The sequence below is a fragment of the Microcebus murinus genome, chromosome 7 (genome assembly GCF_040939455.1).
Source record: "Microcebus murinus isolate Inina chromosome 7, M.murinus_Inina_mat1.0, whole genome shotgun sequence".
NCBI lineage: Eukaryota > Metazoa > Chordata > Mammalia > Primates > Cheirogaleidae > Microcebus > Microcebus murinus.
The window spans coordinates 106850339-106870095 of NC_134110.1; the positions used below are offsets into that span (position 1 = coordinate 106850339).

The window sequence follows — 19757 nt, forward strand, 5'->3', positions numbered from 1 at the left end:
CCCGCCTAATTTTTTCTAGATATATTAGTTGGCCAATTAATTTCTATTTATAGTAGAGATGGGGTCTCACTCTTGCTCAGGCTAGTTTCAAACTCCTGAGCTCGAGCAATCCCCCCGCCTTGGCCTCCCAGAATGCTAGGATTACAGGCGTGAGCCACTGTGCCCAGCCCTAAAGCTTTTTTAATGAAAAATAATGCCAGATAACCAAATAGTATTCTATCATTTATTTAGGAAAAGTTTTACATATAGGATCAAGTGGAAGACGTTAGCCTAGAACTTAATCACTCCCAACCACCCATTCCTAATTTAATAGCAGCCATGAGAAAAAAACCTCTAAAAGGAATTAAACTTGTGTGCTGTAAAAGGGAGAGGCTCTCTGGTTAGCCCTTAATTACTTGGTGATATTCCCCGACTATGTCTGCTCTCCTGTCACAAAACCCTCAAGCACGTAGATGACTGCCACTAGAAAGTCTGGCACAAAGCCACGATCCAGACCGCCCTCTTCAAGATAGACTGAAATGCTGCTATCTATACATACATACAGAAAAGCCCTGCTGCTAAAAAATGGCACTTGAAGAAAATAATCTCTATTGTATGCTTGTAAATTGGCATACTATTTTTACTTAAAATGTAAAAAAATGAAAGCACACACACTTTACTCCAAAAATGGAACCCAGGTTAGAAAATTTTTATGTAGCTCAGCAATGACTTTAAGAATCTATCTGCACCAATGGTAGTGCTGGCTGCTGCTTGGCCTCCAGGCCGCACACGCGTGAGCAAGGGCGATGGGCAGGGCACAGAGGAGCACTGCTCACAGCGCTTCAGAGCAAGCGGACAGTCTTCCCAGTCACTGTTAAGAAGTCGGCATCAGCCAAGGCATGCAGGGCTTCTTCAAACATGTCTTTGGTAATTGCCTTTGGAGAAGAGAAGAAAAATAAACAATTTACATGTCAAGTCTTCCCTTAATTGTTGGAGACACAATAATTTTAATGTTAATGTACCACTCAGTCTCTTTTTAACGATTGCACACATTTCTTAATTCTCTAAATCAGGGTGCCAAACGTTTCCCGTAAAGATGGTATGTACTGTAGGCCTGGCATCTGTATGGTCTCTGTTGTAACTGCTCTTGGTGACGTTAAATGAAAGGAGTTACAAAAGCAGGCAAAGAGCTGGTGTGGCCCCCATAGTTCTTTTCACTGAACAACCCATCTTACTTATTCACAAAAGGGGACCCACATATTTCTTCCTTAAAACAAATTTATACACGAAAGAACTCTGTACAGGTGTAATAAAATCTTGACTGTGACCATTTCTTGATGATGGGCCTAGGGATAATCTTTCCGTCTTTATTCTTATCTACATTTATTAAACAATAAATAAAGAAAGAAAAAAATGAGAACGCCTCCCCAAAGCAGTATTAAGGGAAAAGAGAAAAACTCTATTAAACAAAAAATACATATGAACACTTACTATGTCAGATTGTCCCCGAATATCTTCAAAAAGCTGCTGGTATTTTAGAGCTGGTGTTTTGCCTTTAGATAAAATAAGTTTTTTCAATGCTTCAGCTAATTCTTCTTTCCGTTTACGAGAAGTGGCACTCATCCCTGATTTTAAAAGAAACCAAGGAAAGTATTTCTGCTATTAGGAAGTGAAATATTTCAAATTCCTATAAATACTCATTTAATAGCATTGCTAAGAAAGGTAAGGGGACGTGGCTGAGCGTCAGGGCACAGAGCACAATGAGTTTTCAGTTCTCTGCTGTTTCAAATTTTCTGTGAGTCAGGAACTGTTGATTTCCTCTGGCACTACACATACTCTGAACAGCAAGCAGTCACTATTTATTAAGAAATGAACTATGAATGGGCTAACACCACTGCCTAGACAGCAGAAAAGGAAATAGAATCTCCTTAAAACTATATATTATAGACCAGCTTGGCGAGTGGGAAACATAAATTTAAACCAAAAAAAAAACCCAAAAAACAAAACAATTAAATTATATTCAAAACTCTGTATTTAGTGTATATTTTTATCAGAAGACTGAGGGGCAGCTTTCATCAGATTCTGAAAGGGGTCCTGATCCAAAAAAGGTTAAGAAATTCTGCTTCAAATGATTTAACCGTTAGTTTAAATCTGACTTATCAACTACTTACATATTTAAATAATATTCAAAAGCTTTTCTGTTCAATGAAAACCACCGACCTGTAGTGAGAATAGATATGTCCACGAGGCCGGTGCGCGGGTCTGTGGCAGACTGCTTCAGAGCCTCCCGGTGGAGGCGTTTGGCCTCTTCCACATCAATGGCTTCAACTTTGTTTGAGAATCGCACTTTAGCATGGGCTTCTGCTAAGCGGATCAACGATTCTAGCTGTCGAGGGTATGCAGAAACCATCCCTCGGCTACTGCCGATCTTCCTCATGTCTACATAAGCCTAGCATAGGCAGAAAAACAAAAGCAAAACCCATTGGCGACACTAACTTTAGTTTCATGGTTGAACTTTGAAGTTAGGGTTCCATTACATAAACTGAACTCCTGCCTGGTTGCCGTGTGGAGGCGCTGAAAATCCAAAGGTCAGATCTGGTCCCAGGCCTTGGAGGTCACTAAGTGGCAGAGACCACACACAGAACACAGAAGTCCTGGGAAAGGACTTCAACGTTCAGTGTACGACAATGGCTGGAAGTATGCTGACTGGGGAGTGTGTGGAAGACTTCCTGGAGAGGGTGGTATCTGGGGTAGCCCTGACACGGTGGGGCAGAGGAAGGGGAGTGGCATGTGGGGAAAGAAGCCTACTGCAATTAGTGCAGAGGGCGAATCGGGGCCAGTCTGAGAAGGTACTTAGGCACTGATCCTGGTCTACGCCCCTGGCCAGGGACCCATTTGATGAGGCACATAAAGGATCCCCTCATGCACTCAGAATGTTTGCCTACAGGCTCAGTAAAGCCCTCTCCCGGCCCGGTCACCTCGATGAGAGCCTGGCCGGCCTCCTCGCTCAGCCGGGGCACGGCGGTGCTGTGTGCATAGGCAATGTAGTCCTTCAGCACCGCCATGTCCAGCAGCGCCTCCTCCGCCTGCTCCTCGCTCTGGTAGTACAGTGCCACCAGGTGGTGAGCCAGACGCCTGTCGTAGGCTTCGTCCTGAGGGTCCAGCATGAGGAAGATCAAATCAAACCTGAGAAAAGAAACAGTTAAGTTTTCCTCGTTGGGGCACCAACACACTCACAAACATTGCCCGAGGACTGCAGACACGTGCAGTGAACCTGTGCCTCCTGAAGCACCTTGGGGAACAGGTGTCTTCCTTCTGTGCTGCCGAGAGGGCCTTCGAGGTGGTCTGCGCACCCTGTACTGCCCTTAGCACTTGGGGCCACCCAGGAAATGGCTGCAGACCAGACAGCTCAGTCAAAGAAATGACACTTCCTTTGGGGAAATGTTATTACAATTTTGAAGACTGGAAGATTTGAATGAAATACATTGAACTGCTTTGGGGAAAAAAACTATTTTTGTAAAAAAAGTCAAATGATTAAAATCTAAATTCCACATATGAAACACATCCAACATTTGAAGTAGTGTGGCTGAAAAAAAGTGAGGATTACAGGACTGTGCTTTATAGCAAATTTAGCTTTTCAGAATGTCGTATGGTTCTGCTGTGTTGATTCTCAACGGTAGCTTTAAGACTGAAATATGAGCAGTGAGTGACGGCTACCTGAAAAAGATTTTGGGGTGGAATGTCCCAATTGCTTCAAAAAATAAACCATTGTTAAGATGCTACCCAGAGTTGGGCAGCAAACACGCAATCCTTGCTGTGAAAACCTGTGACTAACCAAATTCAAAACACTTTGCATTAGAGTGAAGAGTTTACACAAGCAATGCTAATCTTAGTATTTCCTTCTCAATCTCACCCTGTAAAGTCTACAAATGAGCAAGATAAAAACATGTTTTATAAAAATACTTTAATACCTTGATAATAATGTATGAGGCAGCTGGATGTTTTCAATGGTAGTTTTTTTAGGGTTCCACTGAGACTCGATGGGATTAGCTGCTGCCAGGACAGAGGTGCGTGCATTGAGCTGACAGATGATCCCGGCCTGTCAGAGGAAAGAGCGCAGTTAGAAACCTGTCCCCACCACTGGCAGGAACAGGAGTCCTCTTTGCCTGAACTCGCACTCAGCCCACACCACTCTGCTACATGGAGTTACATGGCTGGTGCCTAAGGGCCATGTCGTCTTCACTGCTGCAGCTCCACACGGACAGCCCTGTCCTCGGAGTCATGCCAAAGACAGCCGAGTGCACGCTGTTCCACGCCTTTTTAAAGAAAGCAAAGCCCTTGAATGAGCGTTAGGACAAATTCCACTCCTATGAATACCATGTTAGTGGGTTAGTATAGCAGAAAAGACAAAAGAGGCTACCTTATAGAAAATACTTAGACACTGAGCTGAAATTTGATATGAGAAGTGCTTACGTGTTCCCCCACATTGGAACCAGGGCAACAGCACAGTTTCAGAGACACTGCATTTCAAGGACCCGCACGTTGCAAGCGCGCCTGTGCCCACAGAGAGCGCCACTCACCTTTGCGATGGACAGAGTCTGCTGCTCCATCACTTCGTGCAGCACAGACCTCGTGCTTTCATTCATCTTGTCGAACTCATCGATACAGCAGATACCGTTGTCACTCAGGACAAGGGCCCCTGTCTGCAGGACCAGCTGCCTTGTCTCAGGGTCTTTCATCACATACGCAGTGAGGCCGACTGCGCTGGAGCCCTTCCCAGAAGTGTACTGGCCCCTGGGCACCAGGTTGTACACATACTGCAGCAGCTGGGACTTGCTGGTGCCCGGGTCGCCACACAGCAGAATGTTGATCTCAGCACGGAATTTCCCCCTTCCCGTGTGACTAAAATCCTTCCTTGTTCCGCCGAAGAGCTGAAGCAAGATTCCCTGGACAAACACACAAAGCACATCTAAACATTCACTTACCATAGATGAACTGAGAAATAAACTTTGGAGGTGCAGTTCCATTCTATAAACAAAGAACTAGAATTAGGAAATGCAGGAAGGTAAAAAAGGTGTGCGAGAAAGTGCTTTGATACGCTCTAAGCCATCACTGGCTAATTTATATATACAAGAGCACACGCCATCATGCCAGCACCCAGGCCATGTAAATCCCTATTCTGAACCTGCGTGGCCTCTCATGTTTAAAAACGTTAAGTTCAGTGCAGAGATGAGGATACAGATAACAATGCTCTGATTTTCCTCAACCAGTGACCAAGCCAGGGTGCCAACAGTTTGCTTGATCCAACAGGCCACAGATCACATCCTTTATGGGGAGGGTGGACGTCTATACAATTTGGTCCCAGACAATGAAACCCCAAGTCCCAGTCGAAGGCCCACCATTACCTTCTTTATATCTTCATGTTCATAAATGCTTGGCGCCAAGGCTGAAGCAAGTCTCTCATAAATGTCTGGCTTCCTGGAAAGTTCCTTAAGCAATTCCACACGTTTCTCTGAAAAAAGTTTCTGTTCTGCTTCTTCATCAAGGCCATGCAAACGTTTTGCATCCGTTTTCCGGTAATGAATGACATCAATGTGGGTTTTATAGACGGACTTCACGTTACTCACTCTGGGATTGACTCGAATAGGCACTGCCCGATAGATGCCTGAGGGCATAAGCACGGCACGCTTTTACCTTCCCGACCCGCCCAAGGGGCTCAGCAGCCCAGGGACAGCAGGCAGCACTCAGGAGACGGAGGTGCTCCAGCTGCCGCTGGCCCTGTGGAGGTGGGTGCTGCCCACCGAGGAAGCAGAAAGAGGGTGGCAGGAGAGGGGCAAGTAGAAGCACCCAGGTTGCTGCAAACAGCAGACCTGGAAAGACATGCCTGTGACCACTTGTTTGTAATGACCCCGGGCAGCTGTGTGTGACTGCACTACACACAGTCGTTTCGAGGGTGAAATGACATTACTCTGCTCTTAAGCTCAATGCCCCGCTCATGGCTATGTTCGACAAGCAATAGTTTCATTTCTCTGAGTGTACAGAATCTGCTTAGCACTTATTTGACTAGAACAAAATGCTAAGATCCCGTATCAAAAACTTGGAAAGAAAGGAAATCCCTAAAAAAAAAATTCACTCATAAGTTATTTCATAGACAGTTATAGTCTACTGCATAGAAGGTGAAGGAAAAAAATGACTATTTTCTGTTAATAATAGAGGTGTTTCTGAGCAAATGGCTGCACCCTGCCCTATTTTCTAAAGAATGTAATTCAAGGACATGAAAAGAAGTAGATGAATGACCAACACTTCAAGCACACCAACTCACCCATTCTCCTAGAATTCCCATACGAGGTCTGACATCTATCTCTTTTGGATTTCAAACTATAAGCCTTCAACAGTCAATTGCATTTCCTGCTGCTTTGTGATGAAAAAGCCCAACCCTTCCCTTATATCTGTCACAATACAATGGCACAGACCATTGTCCTTTTGTTTAACAGGTCAATGTAATTCTTGCTAAAAACATAAAAATTGGCTGGGTGCAGCGGCTCACATCCTTAATCCCAGCACTTTGGGAGGCCGAGGCAGGAGGACTGCTTGAGCCTAGGAATTCAAGACCAACCTGAGCAACATAGCAAGACCCCATCTCTATGGAAAATTAAAAAATAAAATAGCCTGGTGTGTGGTGTGTACCTCTAGTCCCAGTTACTCGGGAGGCTGAGGCAGCAGGATTCCTTGAGCCCAGGGGACTGAGGTTGCTGTGAGCTAGGCTGACGCCACTGCGTTCTAGTTGGGGCGATAGAGAGAGACTCTGTCTCGTAAAAACAAAAAACCCACAAAAAAACAAACTGTAAAAACCAGTTTACACCTAACATTCTTAGAATACATGCTAGATTGTTCTTGACTCCAAGACATACTAAGGATGGGTGACCATGCAGAAAGTGGCCTGGCATGATTTGTCTCACAGGGCAGCATGGAGGAAGCTTACTTTATAGCTATGTCGCTTTTTCCACAGCCCCCTTCCCCAAATACTTTAACATGAATCATCACGTTAACACTGCTCTGCAGTTGAGACTAAAATATCGAATTAAATACTTTATCAAAGGTTTCGGGTTGGCAGAACTGAGACTGAGCATCTTGTTAACCAAAGACTACTTTCTTTCAAATTTTCAATTACTACATGCACTTTTACAACTTAATACTGCTGATGACAAGCGGGAGACTTCACCTTGGGGAAGGAACGGGATGAGAACTGTCCATGGCGCTGTGTGCCCAGGCCCTCCCTGGGTCAGTCCCCACCCCACCTGTCCATGAAGAGCAATGCTGCCATCACCGCCCCTCCCCCCAAGTGACGATATCCTGTAGCCCAGAGCATTGTGAGCAGACTGCCATACTCATGCAGGGCGTGGAAGGGGCACCTCTGCAGGAAGAGAGGCTCTGGATCCTGGCACCATGCCTCAGCGTAGGACCTGAGCTACAGCTACCCCCCCCCCCTCAGCTTCTGAGCATGGAAACAGGTGCTCTAATCCAATCTCCTCTCTAGCGAACAAATGCTAACCCTTAGCTGAACCTCTGGGAAATAAGTAGAAGATTTAAAACTACAGAGTTAGTGATACCGCCCTGAGCTTGAGTTGCTGGCATAACTCAAATCTTACCAATACAGCCTCGTCTGAAGCTGCTCTCTCATGGCACCAGCCTATTTTTCTGGGATACACACGCAGCTCTGCGATACTGAGACAGCAAGAGGCAAGTGCCCACAAGGACCTTGAGTTCCAAAACCCAAGTTCCGGGAGAACTGGAAGATCTCATATTGCTGGGCCATGGGACTAGGCAGAAAGGTGATGGTGAAGCAGGGCTATACCCCACGGTCACAAAGGCCTGCACTGGAAACTGGAGCCAGAACTAGCCTTGTTTCCAACAAACTTACAAATGAGTCTAAGAATTCACTGAAGAGTGGCATCAAAAGCAAACCCTATATTCTTACCTGTAACGTTCACTCTGTCCCCAGGTTGAACCTTGTCAACAAGATCATTATGAGCAAAAAGAACAACAGTGTGAGGTGTCTGCCCTGCAGGCATGTCCTCGGGAGACTCTTGCAGTTTGATCTGAAAGAACAGAGAAATCATGGGACGTGGAGAGCACATGGAGACCACACTGGCACGTCTCTGTGCGGCTTAGAGATAACCGTATCTCATTCGTAGCAGCTTCAATTCTTTTTAGAAAAATCTGTTTTTTAATTTTTTTAGAGACAGGGTCTTCCTCTATCACCCAGGCTAGAGTGCAGTGGCATCATCATAGATCACTGCAACCCCAAACTCCTGGGCTTGAGCAATCCTGCCTCAGCCTCCCAAGTAGCTCAGACTACAGGTATGCATCACCATGCCCCACTACTTTTTCTACTTTTTGTAGAGATGGAGTCTTGTTCTTGCTCAAGCTGGTCTCAAACTCCTGGCCTCAAGTGATCCTCCTGCCTTGGCCTGAAAAATCTGCTTTTAATAGATGTGGACACAGGTTTTGTGAGGATGCTGTTTATTTAACATTCCCATCTTGGGGATAGGAGGTAATTTACGTGATTCTGGTTTCTGCCATGTAAGACTGTAGTGCATCTCTCCACATAAATGCTCGTCCATGTTTAATTATTTCTAGAAGTTACTTCTAGATTTCCTGGGTGAAGTAGTGCACACTTTTAAGGTTTGCTGTTAGGTACTTTGGTGCACCTCACAAATACCTGAGTGGCCCTGTCTATGTCCACTCACCTAACAGGTGTCTGCCAAACACCTGCCACATGCTGAACCCTGTTCTAGGTGTTCTGGCCCTCCACAGTGAATAAAGTTCCCCCACCTCACAGAATGGGGGCACAGAGAGTACAGACAAATGTACAGTAAGATCTGATAATGACAAATGTGGCAGACAGAAACACAGTAGGGTAGGGAGTTTGGGGACCTGTGGTGGAGGGAGTAGAGGAGATGCTTTCCATAGAGCAGGGTCAGGCAAGGCCTTTCAAACCAGGTGGCCTTTCCATTAAGTCTAAGGATGCTGGGGCTTTTATTCTAAGCCAGAATTCTGAGAATACTAGACCACAAGCTCCTGTGCAGTAGGGCCTCTGCTTTTCTATCTCCAGCTCTTAGCACTGCTTAATGCTCCACATAATATTAAAGAAATTGTTGGAATTTTGCAACATAAGAAACTTAAATCTTGCAACATAAGAAATCTTTGCAACATAAGAAACTTAAATCTTGGGCCAGGCTCATGTCTGTAATCCCAAAACTTTGGGAGGTGAAGGCAGGAGCATTACTGCTCGAGGCCAGGAATTGGAGGGGCCAACCTGGACAACATGACAAGATCCTATCTCTAAAAATAAATAAAAAATTAGCTAGGCATGGTGGTATGCACCTGTAGTTCTAGCTACTTGGGAAAACTGAGGCAGGAGGATTGCTTGAGCCCAGGAGTTTGAGGCTGCACTGAGCTATGATCCGTGCTACTGCACTCCAGCCTGGAAACAAAGTAAGACTGTCTCAAAAAACTTAAATCCTGTCCTCCTACATAAACTTTTACATAGTAAATGAATGATTTTTCTGCCTCTCCCTCACTTATTTCTACATGTCATTTTAATAACTTCATCTTAAAATTTTCATGATTAAAGACATATAATAGGTCAAACTTACAAGACAATAAAATTTATGATAAAAACTTTAGAAAATTTTCTCTATCCATTCTTTACCAGTGGAACAGTTGCAAAATGCCCAAGTAATTCTGATCTCAAATGTTTTATATATTCGTATCTAACTTACCTTAAACATTATAAAATCTCAAATATTTCCCATAAAAATATCTCATGTTAAATTTCATTGAATAAATCAAAAAGTAGGCTAATTTGATCTGTTAACTTATAAATGACCTGAAACTTTTAGGATGTTTGTAGTCGGAAAGGTGTTTTCTCCCAGGAAGAATCTCAGGCCCCGAAGACGCGGTGCTCACTGGCAACGGCCAGCGACACTGGCCCTGGGCTGGGCCTCAGTGTGGTCCAGCCCACAGCCCACTAACAAAACCTGCACCCTGGCCGGGCGCTGTGGCTCACGCCTGTAATCCTAGCTCTTGGGAGGCCGAGGCGGGCGGATTGCTCAAGGTCAGGAGTTCGAAACCAGCCTGAGCAAGAGTGAGACCCCGTCTCTACTATAAATAGAAAGAAATTAATTGGCCAACTGATATATATATAAAAAAAATTAGCCGGGCATGGTGGCGCATGCCTGTAGTCCCAGCTACCCGGGAGGCTGAGGCAGAAGGATCACTCGAGCCCAGGAGTTTGAGGTTGCTGTGAGCTAGGCTGACGCCACGGCACTCACTCTAGCCTGGGCAACAAAGCGAGACTCTGTCTCAAAAAAAAAAAAATAAAAAAAAAAAAAAAAAAAAAAAAAAAAAAAAAAAAAACCTGCACCCTCAGAGAAGGGTGGAGGCAGCTGGCTGCCATTTAGGAAGCACGGCTAGGGCCTCAGAGTGACGAGTGACACTGGCTGTCTGAGGACTCAGACACGGGAAGGACAAAGGTGAGCGTGGTGTCCCGGGAGCCCTCCAAGCCCAGGCGTACCATCTGCTTGTCGGAGAAGAGGGAGCGGTTGTGGATGAGTGCCATGCTGTGGGTGGTGTGGCAGTGCCCGCACGCGCTGGGCTCGGCAATACGGCCGCGGTCGATCTCCACGCGGGTGGTGTGGGCACACACCTGGCACTGGAAGAAGGCCTCCTGCATCTCGGGGATCAGCTGGGACGTCCTGATTACCATGCCGCTGATGGTGATGAGCTGGTCGATGTCTGCGAGGGGAGAGTGAGGTTAGCTCGTCCAGCAGCCACGCCTCAGCCCAGCCAGGTCTGGGCCTGCTGGCAAGCCAGCCCCCTGGCCCACAGTGCAGCGGTGCCGGGACAGCTGGGGTCAGTCCACTATCTCCTCCCACCCCTCGGTTGCTCCACTTCTGGGCATCAGAGGAGAAGCTCAGTGCTTTTGCATATCCTGTCCGCAGCTCCCACCTTGATGGGCAAGCCACCTGTAACCTGCTGTCTCATGTGAAAAGCCAGATGGCTTGGACTTATAGTGTGATCTTCAGATGCCTTTAGGCTCTCTGTGCCTCATTTCGCCTCCTCTGCAGGACGGGGAAGTGAAAGGACCTCCCTCGTTGCTGAGGACTGAGCGAGTCGGTGTACCTCAAGCCTAATGAGACAGCCCCTGGGCGAGGAAAAGCACTGCACACCCTGGGCGACGTCACCAGCCACACAGGCAGCCCTTATGCAGCCTTACTTTTCACTCTCAATCATGCTTCCTCTGGAATTTGGACCTTTCCCGACTTAACTTTTCTCCGCTGAAGATCATACTGCCCCCAATTAGTTTTTGCTGCTGGTTTCAAACCAGTTACCGTGTTCTGGGTAATCAGCAAAACACAGCCTGTGATTGGCCACTGCTGGCGTTGAAGCTCACCCCAGCCTGCCAGCATCACAGCTGATGCACGAGGCCTTTAGAATCTGATCCTGTCTTCCTTCCACCTACTTACAGATCTTCCTTGCCTTCCTCCCTACTGATCCTTCTTTTACTTTCAAATGCAACTGGGTAACTTTTGAAATCAGTTGACTACTCCAACCAAATAGGCCTCTACCTCCTCCAGTGTCCACACCAGAACCTCCCCATCACAGAAATGCGGTCAGGAGCCAGTTTCACAAGAGGAAAGAACTACACTTCTTCAGTAAATAGTGAAGTCAAACACTTGTTCATATTTACTGGCTACATCCTACATTTTTCCGTGCCTTTAACATATTTATCTACAGAGGCATTTATTAATTTTTTTTCTTTTTTTAGAGACAGGGTCTCACTCTGTTGCCCAGGCTGGAGTACAGTGGCACGATTATGGCTCACTGTAGCCTCCATCTCCTAGACTCAAATGATCCTCCCGTCTCAGCCTCCAAAAGCGCTGGGAATACAGGATTGAGCCACCGTGCCCGGACAATTTTTAACAGATTTTTTTTTTTTTTTTTTTGAGACAGAGTCACACTTTGTTGTCCAGGCTAGAGTGAGTGCCGTGGCGCCAGCCTAGCTCACAGCAACCTCAAACTCCTGGGCTCGAGTGATCCTCCTGCCTCAGGCTCCCGAGTAGCTGGGACTACAGGCATGCGCCACCATGCCCGGCTAATTTTTTTTTTTTATATATATATATCAGTTGGCCAATTAATTTCTTTCTATTTATAGTAGAGACGGGGTCTCGCTCTTGCTCAGGCTGGTTTCGAACTCCTGACCTCCAGCAATCCGCCCGCCTCGGCCTCCCAGAGTGCTAGGATTACAGGCATGAGCCACCGCGCCCGGCCTGCCTTATCTTTTATTTCCCAAACCAGGTTTCTTTCTTAAGCTCAAGGGCACGGATCATATTTTATATTTATTTTCTACAGCAACTCTACGAAAATGCCTACCTAATAAAATAATTGTAGACACATTACATTTTGGGTAAGTTCATCTTAAGGTAGAGGATCATTAAGTTACAATATCTTTTATATCAGACATTTCAGTTAAATCAAAAAGGTATGGGACATAGCGAGTGATATGTGCACCATCTGGGGGATGGTCATGCTGGAGACTCAGACTTGTGGGGGGAGGGGGGAAAGGGCATTTATTGAAACTTTAAAATCTGTACCCCTATAATATGCCGAAATAAAAAAAAAAAAAAAAAAAGGTATGGGAGTTCATAAGTATGCAGTTGCCCAATCTGTATTATTTTGTTAAATTATAATCCATCACCACCTCCACCACAACCAATTCTTTTAAAGTTCCTTTATGAAACAAAGTTTTATTTATTCTAATGTAAGGCATTATCTTCATATGAGAGGAATACTATTAATACATTACCTTCTGGATTTAGGTTTCTCATATTCTTTGTCTTCAATGCATTAAATGGTCTTACTTGAATCTGATGTTCTAAAATTGAGTCAGGATAATGCTCAAAGAAGATTTCATTGACAGCCATATCAAAAGTTGGGATAACTTCCTGTTAAAATGAATATAAAGATGCCAAGCTATGTTTGTATTCTTATCTTTGAGTTAAATATAATAAAGCATTTCGGCCGGGCATGGTGGCTTACTCAAACTCAGGAGTTCAAAAGCAGCCTGAGCAAGGACGAGACCCCCTCTCTACTAAAAATAGAAAGAAATTAATCTGGTCAACTAAAAATACATAGAAAAAAAATTAGTCAGGCATGGTGGTGCGTGCCCGTAGTTCCAGCTACTCGGGAGGCTGAGGCAGAAGGATCACTTGAACGGAGGAGTTTGAGGTTGCTGTGAGCTAGGCTGACGCCACAGCACTCTAGCCTGGGCAACAGAGTGAGATTCTGCCTCAAAAAAAAAAAAAAAAAAAAAATCCCTATCTATATAATAAACCACTTCATATCAGCAAAGTATAAAAACAAAGTAGGCCGGGCGCGGTGGCTCACGCCTGTAATCCTAGCTCTCTGGGAGGCCGAGGTGGGCGGATTGCTCGAGGTCAGGAGTTCAAAACCAGCCTGAGCAAGAGCGAGACCCCATCTCTACTATAAATAGAAAGAAACTAATTGGCCAACTAATATATATACAAAAAATTAGCTGGGCATGGTGGCGAATGCCTGTAGTCCCAGCTACTCGGGAGGCTGAGGCAGGAGGATCGCTTGAGCCCAGGAGTTTGAGGTTGCTGTGAGCTAGGCTGACGCCACGGCACTCACTCTAGCCTGGGCAACAAAGCAAGACTCTGTCTCAAAAAAAAAACAACAAAAAAAAAACAAAGTAACATGGCATACGCCCATAGCATTACCCCACAGAATTATACACATACACTATTTTCAAACAGGCACCACTATACATTCTAATTTGGGTTAAGTATGGGAATATACATGAATGTGCCTTCCTGCTGTATGGTACTGGCATATTTTTTGCTTTCAATTAGTAAGGAAAAGGATTTTAAACTCACACTTTCATTCTTATTTTTCATCCATAATGAAATGATACCAAAATAAATTCAATCATACTTATTTTATTCAAATTTATTAACATATGGATTTCATTTTACAAATGAGGAAACAGCTTTGGGCAGGCTAAGGAACTTAACCAAGGTTATGCAGCTAGTAAGCAGCAAAGCCAAGATTCAAAAACCAAGTCTGCCTCCAAAGCCTATACCCAGAGTCAATATAGCTGATATTTAATTAATAAAAACTGATCTCAGGTCTAGAAGAAAAAAATTATAACATAGCTAATATATTCTGCTAATGATGGCAGGAAGTGTGTAATGCCCTTAAAATAACTTACTTCATGAAACCCAAGAAGCTATCACTTGTAAGATTCACCATTATTTTATATGAGAAACTAGGCCAATTAAACTACAACATGCCATTGATAATAATATACATCCCAATCACTGAAACATTAAAGTGTGAAAAAAACGTTCATCTTAAAGGAGATAAAACATGGTTTTCTTAAAATAGTGTTTGTGTATATTCTGTTTCCAAGGAAATTTTGCTATCCAGAAACATTCCCTCTACATAGTTACTGACATTCATCAAAGACAAATTTTTACCTGCGGATAGGAGACGAGCTGTCTGTACAAATTTTTGTCAAATGATTTTATGTGTTCACAGTTTACATTTAAAAATGGCTCTCCAATAACATTAATCTGTAAGATAAAATGAACAAGTTATATTTTACTAATTTTATTATTTTAAAATACATAACTTGGGGGATGCAGAAAGAAAAAACCCCACATATAACTTGAATGTACAGGTAAGAACCTCTGATTACCTCCCCGAGTCGTTGCATGTACAGTGGTTCAGTGAGGTCTATGCCAACATTCTCTTCTTCCTTGGCCAGAGGGTCAGTGAAACGCTGAAGAAATCTCTTCAGGGAGAGAGAATATATTAAGCTAAATGCATTTGGGAACAGGTGATTATTCAAAATACAGAAAGTTATGAGTATGTTATTATCTGGAGAGAGACAATAAATAACATTTCTCAACATTTTCAGTGCCCTAAAGGAGAGATCCCCAACCTATAGTGAGTTGTATAATTATTTCATTAAGTATTACAATGTAATATTAATAGAAATAAAGTGCACAATAAGTGTAATGTGCTTGAATCATCCCAAAACCACCCCCCTCCCCTGTCTGTGGAAAAATTGTCTTCCATGACAATAGTCCCTGGTGCCAAAAAGATTGGGACTGCTGCACTAAAGGATGAATTTTAACACATACACCTCACCTGAAAATTTTCTTTGCATGTTGCCACATTTACATCCGTTCCCCAGATCACAAGTTTTTGGCCTAGAGACTGCTCACTGGCCACTATGTCTTCTGCTACTGCCTACACAGAAAAATATGATAGAATCACGTCCATGGGATTTACCCATTTGATGTTCCCAAATGGTGCTATCAGAAGACTGCACGTGCTGTGAACTCACCCCATCAGACTGCAGATCCACCTGCAGGCTCTTCCGCACAGAGCCCAGGTCAGGCCTCTGCCTCACAGGCGTGCCCCTAACACCACTCCTCGGGGTGCCCTCTGCCCTAGAGCTGGGAGTGCCATAGGTCAGCGGTGAACTAACATCAAAGTCAAGAGGAATAGCTGTAAAAACAAAATTCAAGAGTTTACAATGAAACCTTGGAGGCATATCAAACCTGAAACCATAGCACACTGTCTGTGGATCTGGATCTGTCGTCTATTTGCAGTAGCAAGCAGCATTCATTGCAACCTGTGGTGGTTGAAGATTCTGAGGGCTACTAAATGCTCTGTGGAAAAAAAGCACAAGAAACGCTGCAGTCCTGCTCACCAAGTCCTCACTGCGTGCTGAGTGTTCTCTGCGCCCCTTCCCCAGCTTTGTGAAGAACACACTCACCCGGGCACAGAGGGGATGCATGCTTTAGGCGTATGGAAACCACCATCCTCAAACCAGAACACTGGCCCGCTGAAGCACCAGCTGTGTACAACCACACACAACCCAGGTGTTCAGAAACGCACCTGAGGGGCGCATCTGGGGAGGGCTGGAGAACAAGGCGTCCTGCGCAGCTGGGCTCTGCGCGTCCGCTCCCGGCGAGGTGGGCAGGGGCTGCAGCTCTCCGGTGGAGGTGGAGTCCTCGCCCCTGCGTTTCTGAGACGGAGGCGACCTGGCGTCCTCGCTTCGAGCTGAGTCACGGCGAACAGAAAAGCCGCTATCAACCGTGTTCGGCCTGCCTGGCTCCGTCCGTCCCGTGAGGCAGTGCGATCTGCACCGAACACACCCGACCCGACGCGACGCGACCCGACCGCGGCAAGCGGGCAGGCACGTTGTGCCCGCGGACTACGCAGCACACCGGCCGAGGCGGGGAGGAGCGGCCAGCGCGCCCGCGCGGGGTCCGCGCCAGCAGCCGGGCGGCCGAAGCACGGGGCCGGGGCGAGGGGTGGGGCACTCACGCGTCTGGGCGGCGGTGGCCCGTCCGCGGCGGCTGCCGCGGCGGCTCGGGGTCGATGCGGGGGACGACATGGTGCTCGGCTACCTGCGAGACGACAACAGGCTCGCGCCGCGTCCTCCGCCCGGCCCCGCCCCCCCCCCGCGCCCTCTCCGCCGCGCGGTTACCGGGAAAAGCGGCCTCCTGCCGACGCCCGCGGGCTGCGGTGCACCTGGCGGCGCGCGCTCCGGGGCTGCACAGGCGGAACCGAAGGTTCCCGCCAGCGGCACGGTCGACACCGCCCCCGGAGGCGCCTCACCAATCACAGCGGCGCTCGCACGTGGCTCCGCCCCTGGGAGGCTCCACTGCGCGCCGCCGGGGGGGGACCAGGTCCCCACGCGGCCGCATTTTCGCGGGAAATCTGGGGTCGGACCGAACCATCTTCTCGGAGGTGTGTTCCTCAGTGCAGCACTGAGTGAGAACACACTCTCTACCCCTTGGGCATTCTTTTTATTTCTAAAGACATTTCAAATGCATCTTTCACTCTTCATCGAGGAACAGCTCGTGGATCTTGCCTCAGGCCCCGGCTTGTTTTTGCTGCCTCCGGCGTTCAGCCCAGCCCAGCCCAGCTCGCTCCCTTCTTCCGCGGTCAAGTCGCGGCATTCGTTTCTCCTGGCGTGTTGGCGTGTGCACGCTGAGGGTGTGTGTGCCACATTCACAAGCCCGCCAGTCCCCAGGGAGGTCCCCCCGCGAGCGCCCGTGGACCGTTCCCGCCGCGCGCCCCCGCCTACGCGCTCCGCGGCACTTCCGGCCGGGCCGAGAGCGCAGGCGCGGCGGGTTCGCAGTCATGGCGGGCTCCGGCGCGGGCGTGCAGGGCGGCCTGCGGCAGCTGCAGGAATGCCTGTCCTCCGCCGACCCGGGCGGCGCGGCCTCCGCCGGTTATCAGCTGATCCGCGGCCTGGGGCAGCAGTGCGTGCTGAGCACCAGCCCCGCGGTGCTGGGTGGGTACCTCCCGGCTGTCTGGGTCGTGGGGCCCGGCACCCGGCGTGACTCCTCCGTGGGCGTAGTTAACAGTGTTTTGAAGTCCAGCGGTTAGATCTTGGGGAAGTGTCTGGATGTGTATAATAAGTGATTTGTCATACTGCCTTTTTCCTCCTAGCATTAGAGAAAAGGTGTTTTAAAACCAAAGTTGGTGAAAATTACCCCAAATTTGGCAATCATTGCTGTCCAAAATGGGGGAAGAGGACAAGAGAAAGTATTTTCTTTCACCTAAACCTACCACCAGTATCTTTTCCAAACTCTTATATTCGCTGTTCCTACTTTGTGAAGAATTGCAGAAATATAACTTAAAAATCATGATGTTCTTTTTTAACTGTTTAGCAATGCTTGGATGGGAATTTTTTCTCTTTGTAGTAAAAGTGCCGATTTTCAGCATTTTAAAATTCAAACATTTCATTGTGCGAAAAGACTTGTATTCCTTTTTTAGAACACCTCCTCTGGAGGGTGTGCCCTCTTAATATGGCTAGGTGAGGTTTTCTTCCTAAGAAGTCAGTGCAGAATAGAAATAACGTTGCTTTCTGTCTTTAGGGTTTCAAAGTTAGAATTCATTTTTGTTCATTGGGCAACTTGTTTCTAAAGCAGTTCCAGGTGTACTCTCAATACAATATTTGTCGTTTCACTTGAAAGATTATAGGGGAGTGTATTAGTTTCCTCTTGCTGCTGTAGCATTTACCACAAACTTAGTGTTTTAAAACAACCCAGGTTTGTTAATCTTATAGTTCTTTAGTCAGAAGGGGTCTTAGCAAGCTAGTACCAAAGTATCAGTGCAGGGCTGTTTTCCTTTCTGAAGGCTCTAGGAGGGGAATCCATCTCCTTAATTTTAGGACTGAGGTCCCTGTTTCTGTGCTGATGTGCCTTGCTTCTAGAAGCTGTCTACTTTTCTTGGGTGACAGTCCCTTCCTCCATCTTCAAAGCCAAGCCCTCTCATGAGAGGTTTGGAATCTCCTTTCCTATTTTCCCATCTCTGACTCTTCTTCCAGCCCCACCTTTTAAGGGCCCATGTGATTACGTTTGTATGCTCTGGATCAGGGGTTCTCAAACTTTTTAAACAGGGGGACAGTTCACTGTCCCTCAGACCGTTGGAGGGCCGGACTATAGTTTAAAAAAACTATGAACAAATTCCTACGCACACTACACATATCTTATTTTGAAGTAAAAAAACAAATGGGCAGGCCTGTAATCCTAGCTCTCTGGGAGGCCGAGGCGGGCGGCTTGCTCAAGGTCAGGAGTTCAAAACCAGCCTGAGCAAGAGCGGGACCCCCGTCTCTACTATAAATAGAAAGAAATTAATTGGCCAACTGATATATATAGGAAAAATTAGCCGGGCATGGTGGCGCATGCCTGTAGTCCCAGCTACTCAGGAGGCTGAGGCAGAAGGATCGCTGGAGCCCAGGAGTTTGAGGTTGCTGTGAGCTAGGCTGATGCCACGGCACTCACTCTAGCCTGGACAACAAAGCGAGACTGTCTCAAAAAAAAAAAACAAATGGGCAAAAACACCCACATGTGGCCCGCGGGCGGTAGTTTGAGGACAGTTGCTCTGGATGATCCAGTATGATCTCTCCATTTTGAGGTCAGCTGATTGGCAACCTTAATTCCATCTGCAACCTTAATTTCTTTCCTTTTGCTGGTCTGGTATGGTGGCTCAGCTAGCACTCTGGGAGGCCGAGGCAGGCCGATCATTCTAGCTCAGGAGTTCGAGACCAGCCTGAGCAAGAGCGAAACACTGTCTCTACTAAAAACGTAGAAAGAAATTAGCTGGACAACTAAAAGTATATATAGAAAATTAACCGGGCATGCTCAGAAGGCTGAGGCAGGAGGATCACTTGAGCCCAGGAGTTTGAGGTTCCTGTGAACTAGGCTGATGCCACTGCGCTAGCATCAGGACAACATAGTGAGACTCTTGTCTCAAAAAAAAAAATTTCCTTTTGCTATGTAAAGTTGACATATTCACAGGTGTGACATCAGGGATTAGGGCACTAGCATCTTTGGGGGCAATTCTCCCAACCATTTCCCTGTGGAACATTGCTTAGAATTTTAGGCTTTTCATATTTTAATACAGCAGCCTTAAAGATAGTGTTTTATCACTTAGAAGACTGCCTTGAAAATCAAGCACCTCTTTTAAGGGTGGTTTATGAAATTTGTCTTGGCACTCTATTAACTTGTTTTTGTTGTTGTTCAGCATTACAGACTTCCTTAGTTTTTTCCAGAGATTTTGGGTTGCTTGTCTTTGTTCGGAAATCCCTTGGCATTGATGAAGTAAGTTGAAAATTTTCATCTTGCTTTTCTCGTATATTCCTTTATGTTGGAGTGGTTTAC

At 46.4% G+C, this 19757-nt stretch overlaps 2 protein-coding genes across 3 annotated transcripts in view; one reads left to right on the forward strand and one right to left on the reverse strand.

The window, feature by feature from the left end:
• Positions 1–209: 209 nt before the first annotated feature.
• MCM4 (minichromosome maintenance complex component 4) lies at positions 210–16656 on the reverse strand. The gene is made up of 17 exons (XM_076005321.1): positions 16571–16656; positions 16408–16490; positions 15976–16140; positions 15419–15582; positions 15220–15321; positions 14765–14860; positions 14544–14639; positions 12851–12989; positions 10559–10779; positions 7958–8078; positions 5385–5644; positions 4560–4925; positions 3951–4078; positions 2958–3165; positions 2200–2428; positions 1471–1604; positions 210–914 (listed from the first exon to the last, which is right to left on the reverse strand). Exons 2-17 carry the CDS (start codon positions 16475–16477, stop codon positions 822–824), a joined length of 2592 nt encoding a protein of 863 aa, XP_075861436.1. The 5' UTR covers positions 16478–16490; positions 16571–16656; the 3' UTR covers positions 210–821.
• A 540-nt stretch (positions 16657–17196) lies between these two features.
• Positions 17197–19757, forward strand: part of PRKDC (protein kinase, DNA-activated, catalytic subunit) — a 159173-nt gene continuing 156612 nt past the window's right edge. For both annotated transcript variants that reach the window (XM_012790025.2, XM_012790027.2), the window contains exons 1-2: positions 17197–17383; positions 19621–19697. In XM_012790025.2, the coding sequence (XP_012645479.2) occupies positions 17230–17383; positions 19621–19697 (231 nt within the window). In that variant the 5' untranslated portion in view covers positions 17197–17229. The remainder of the gene's footprint in view (positions 17384–19620; positions 19698–19757) is intronic.

Coding starts and splice junctions, on each gene's coding strand:
- MCM4 (XM_076005321.1), bottom strand. CDS start 16,477: ATGTCGTCCCCCGCATCGACCCCGAGCCGCCGCGGCAGCCGCCGCGGA. Junction 15,583..15,975: donor TCCCCAGATGCGCCCCTCAG/GTGCGTTTCTGA, acceptor TTGTTTTTACAG/CTATTCCTCTTGACTTTGAT. Junction 1,605..2,199: donor CATATCTATTCTCACTACAG/GTCGGTGGTTTT, acceptor TTTTAAAATCAG/GGATGAGTGCCACTTCTCGT.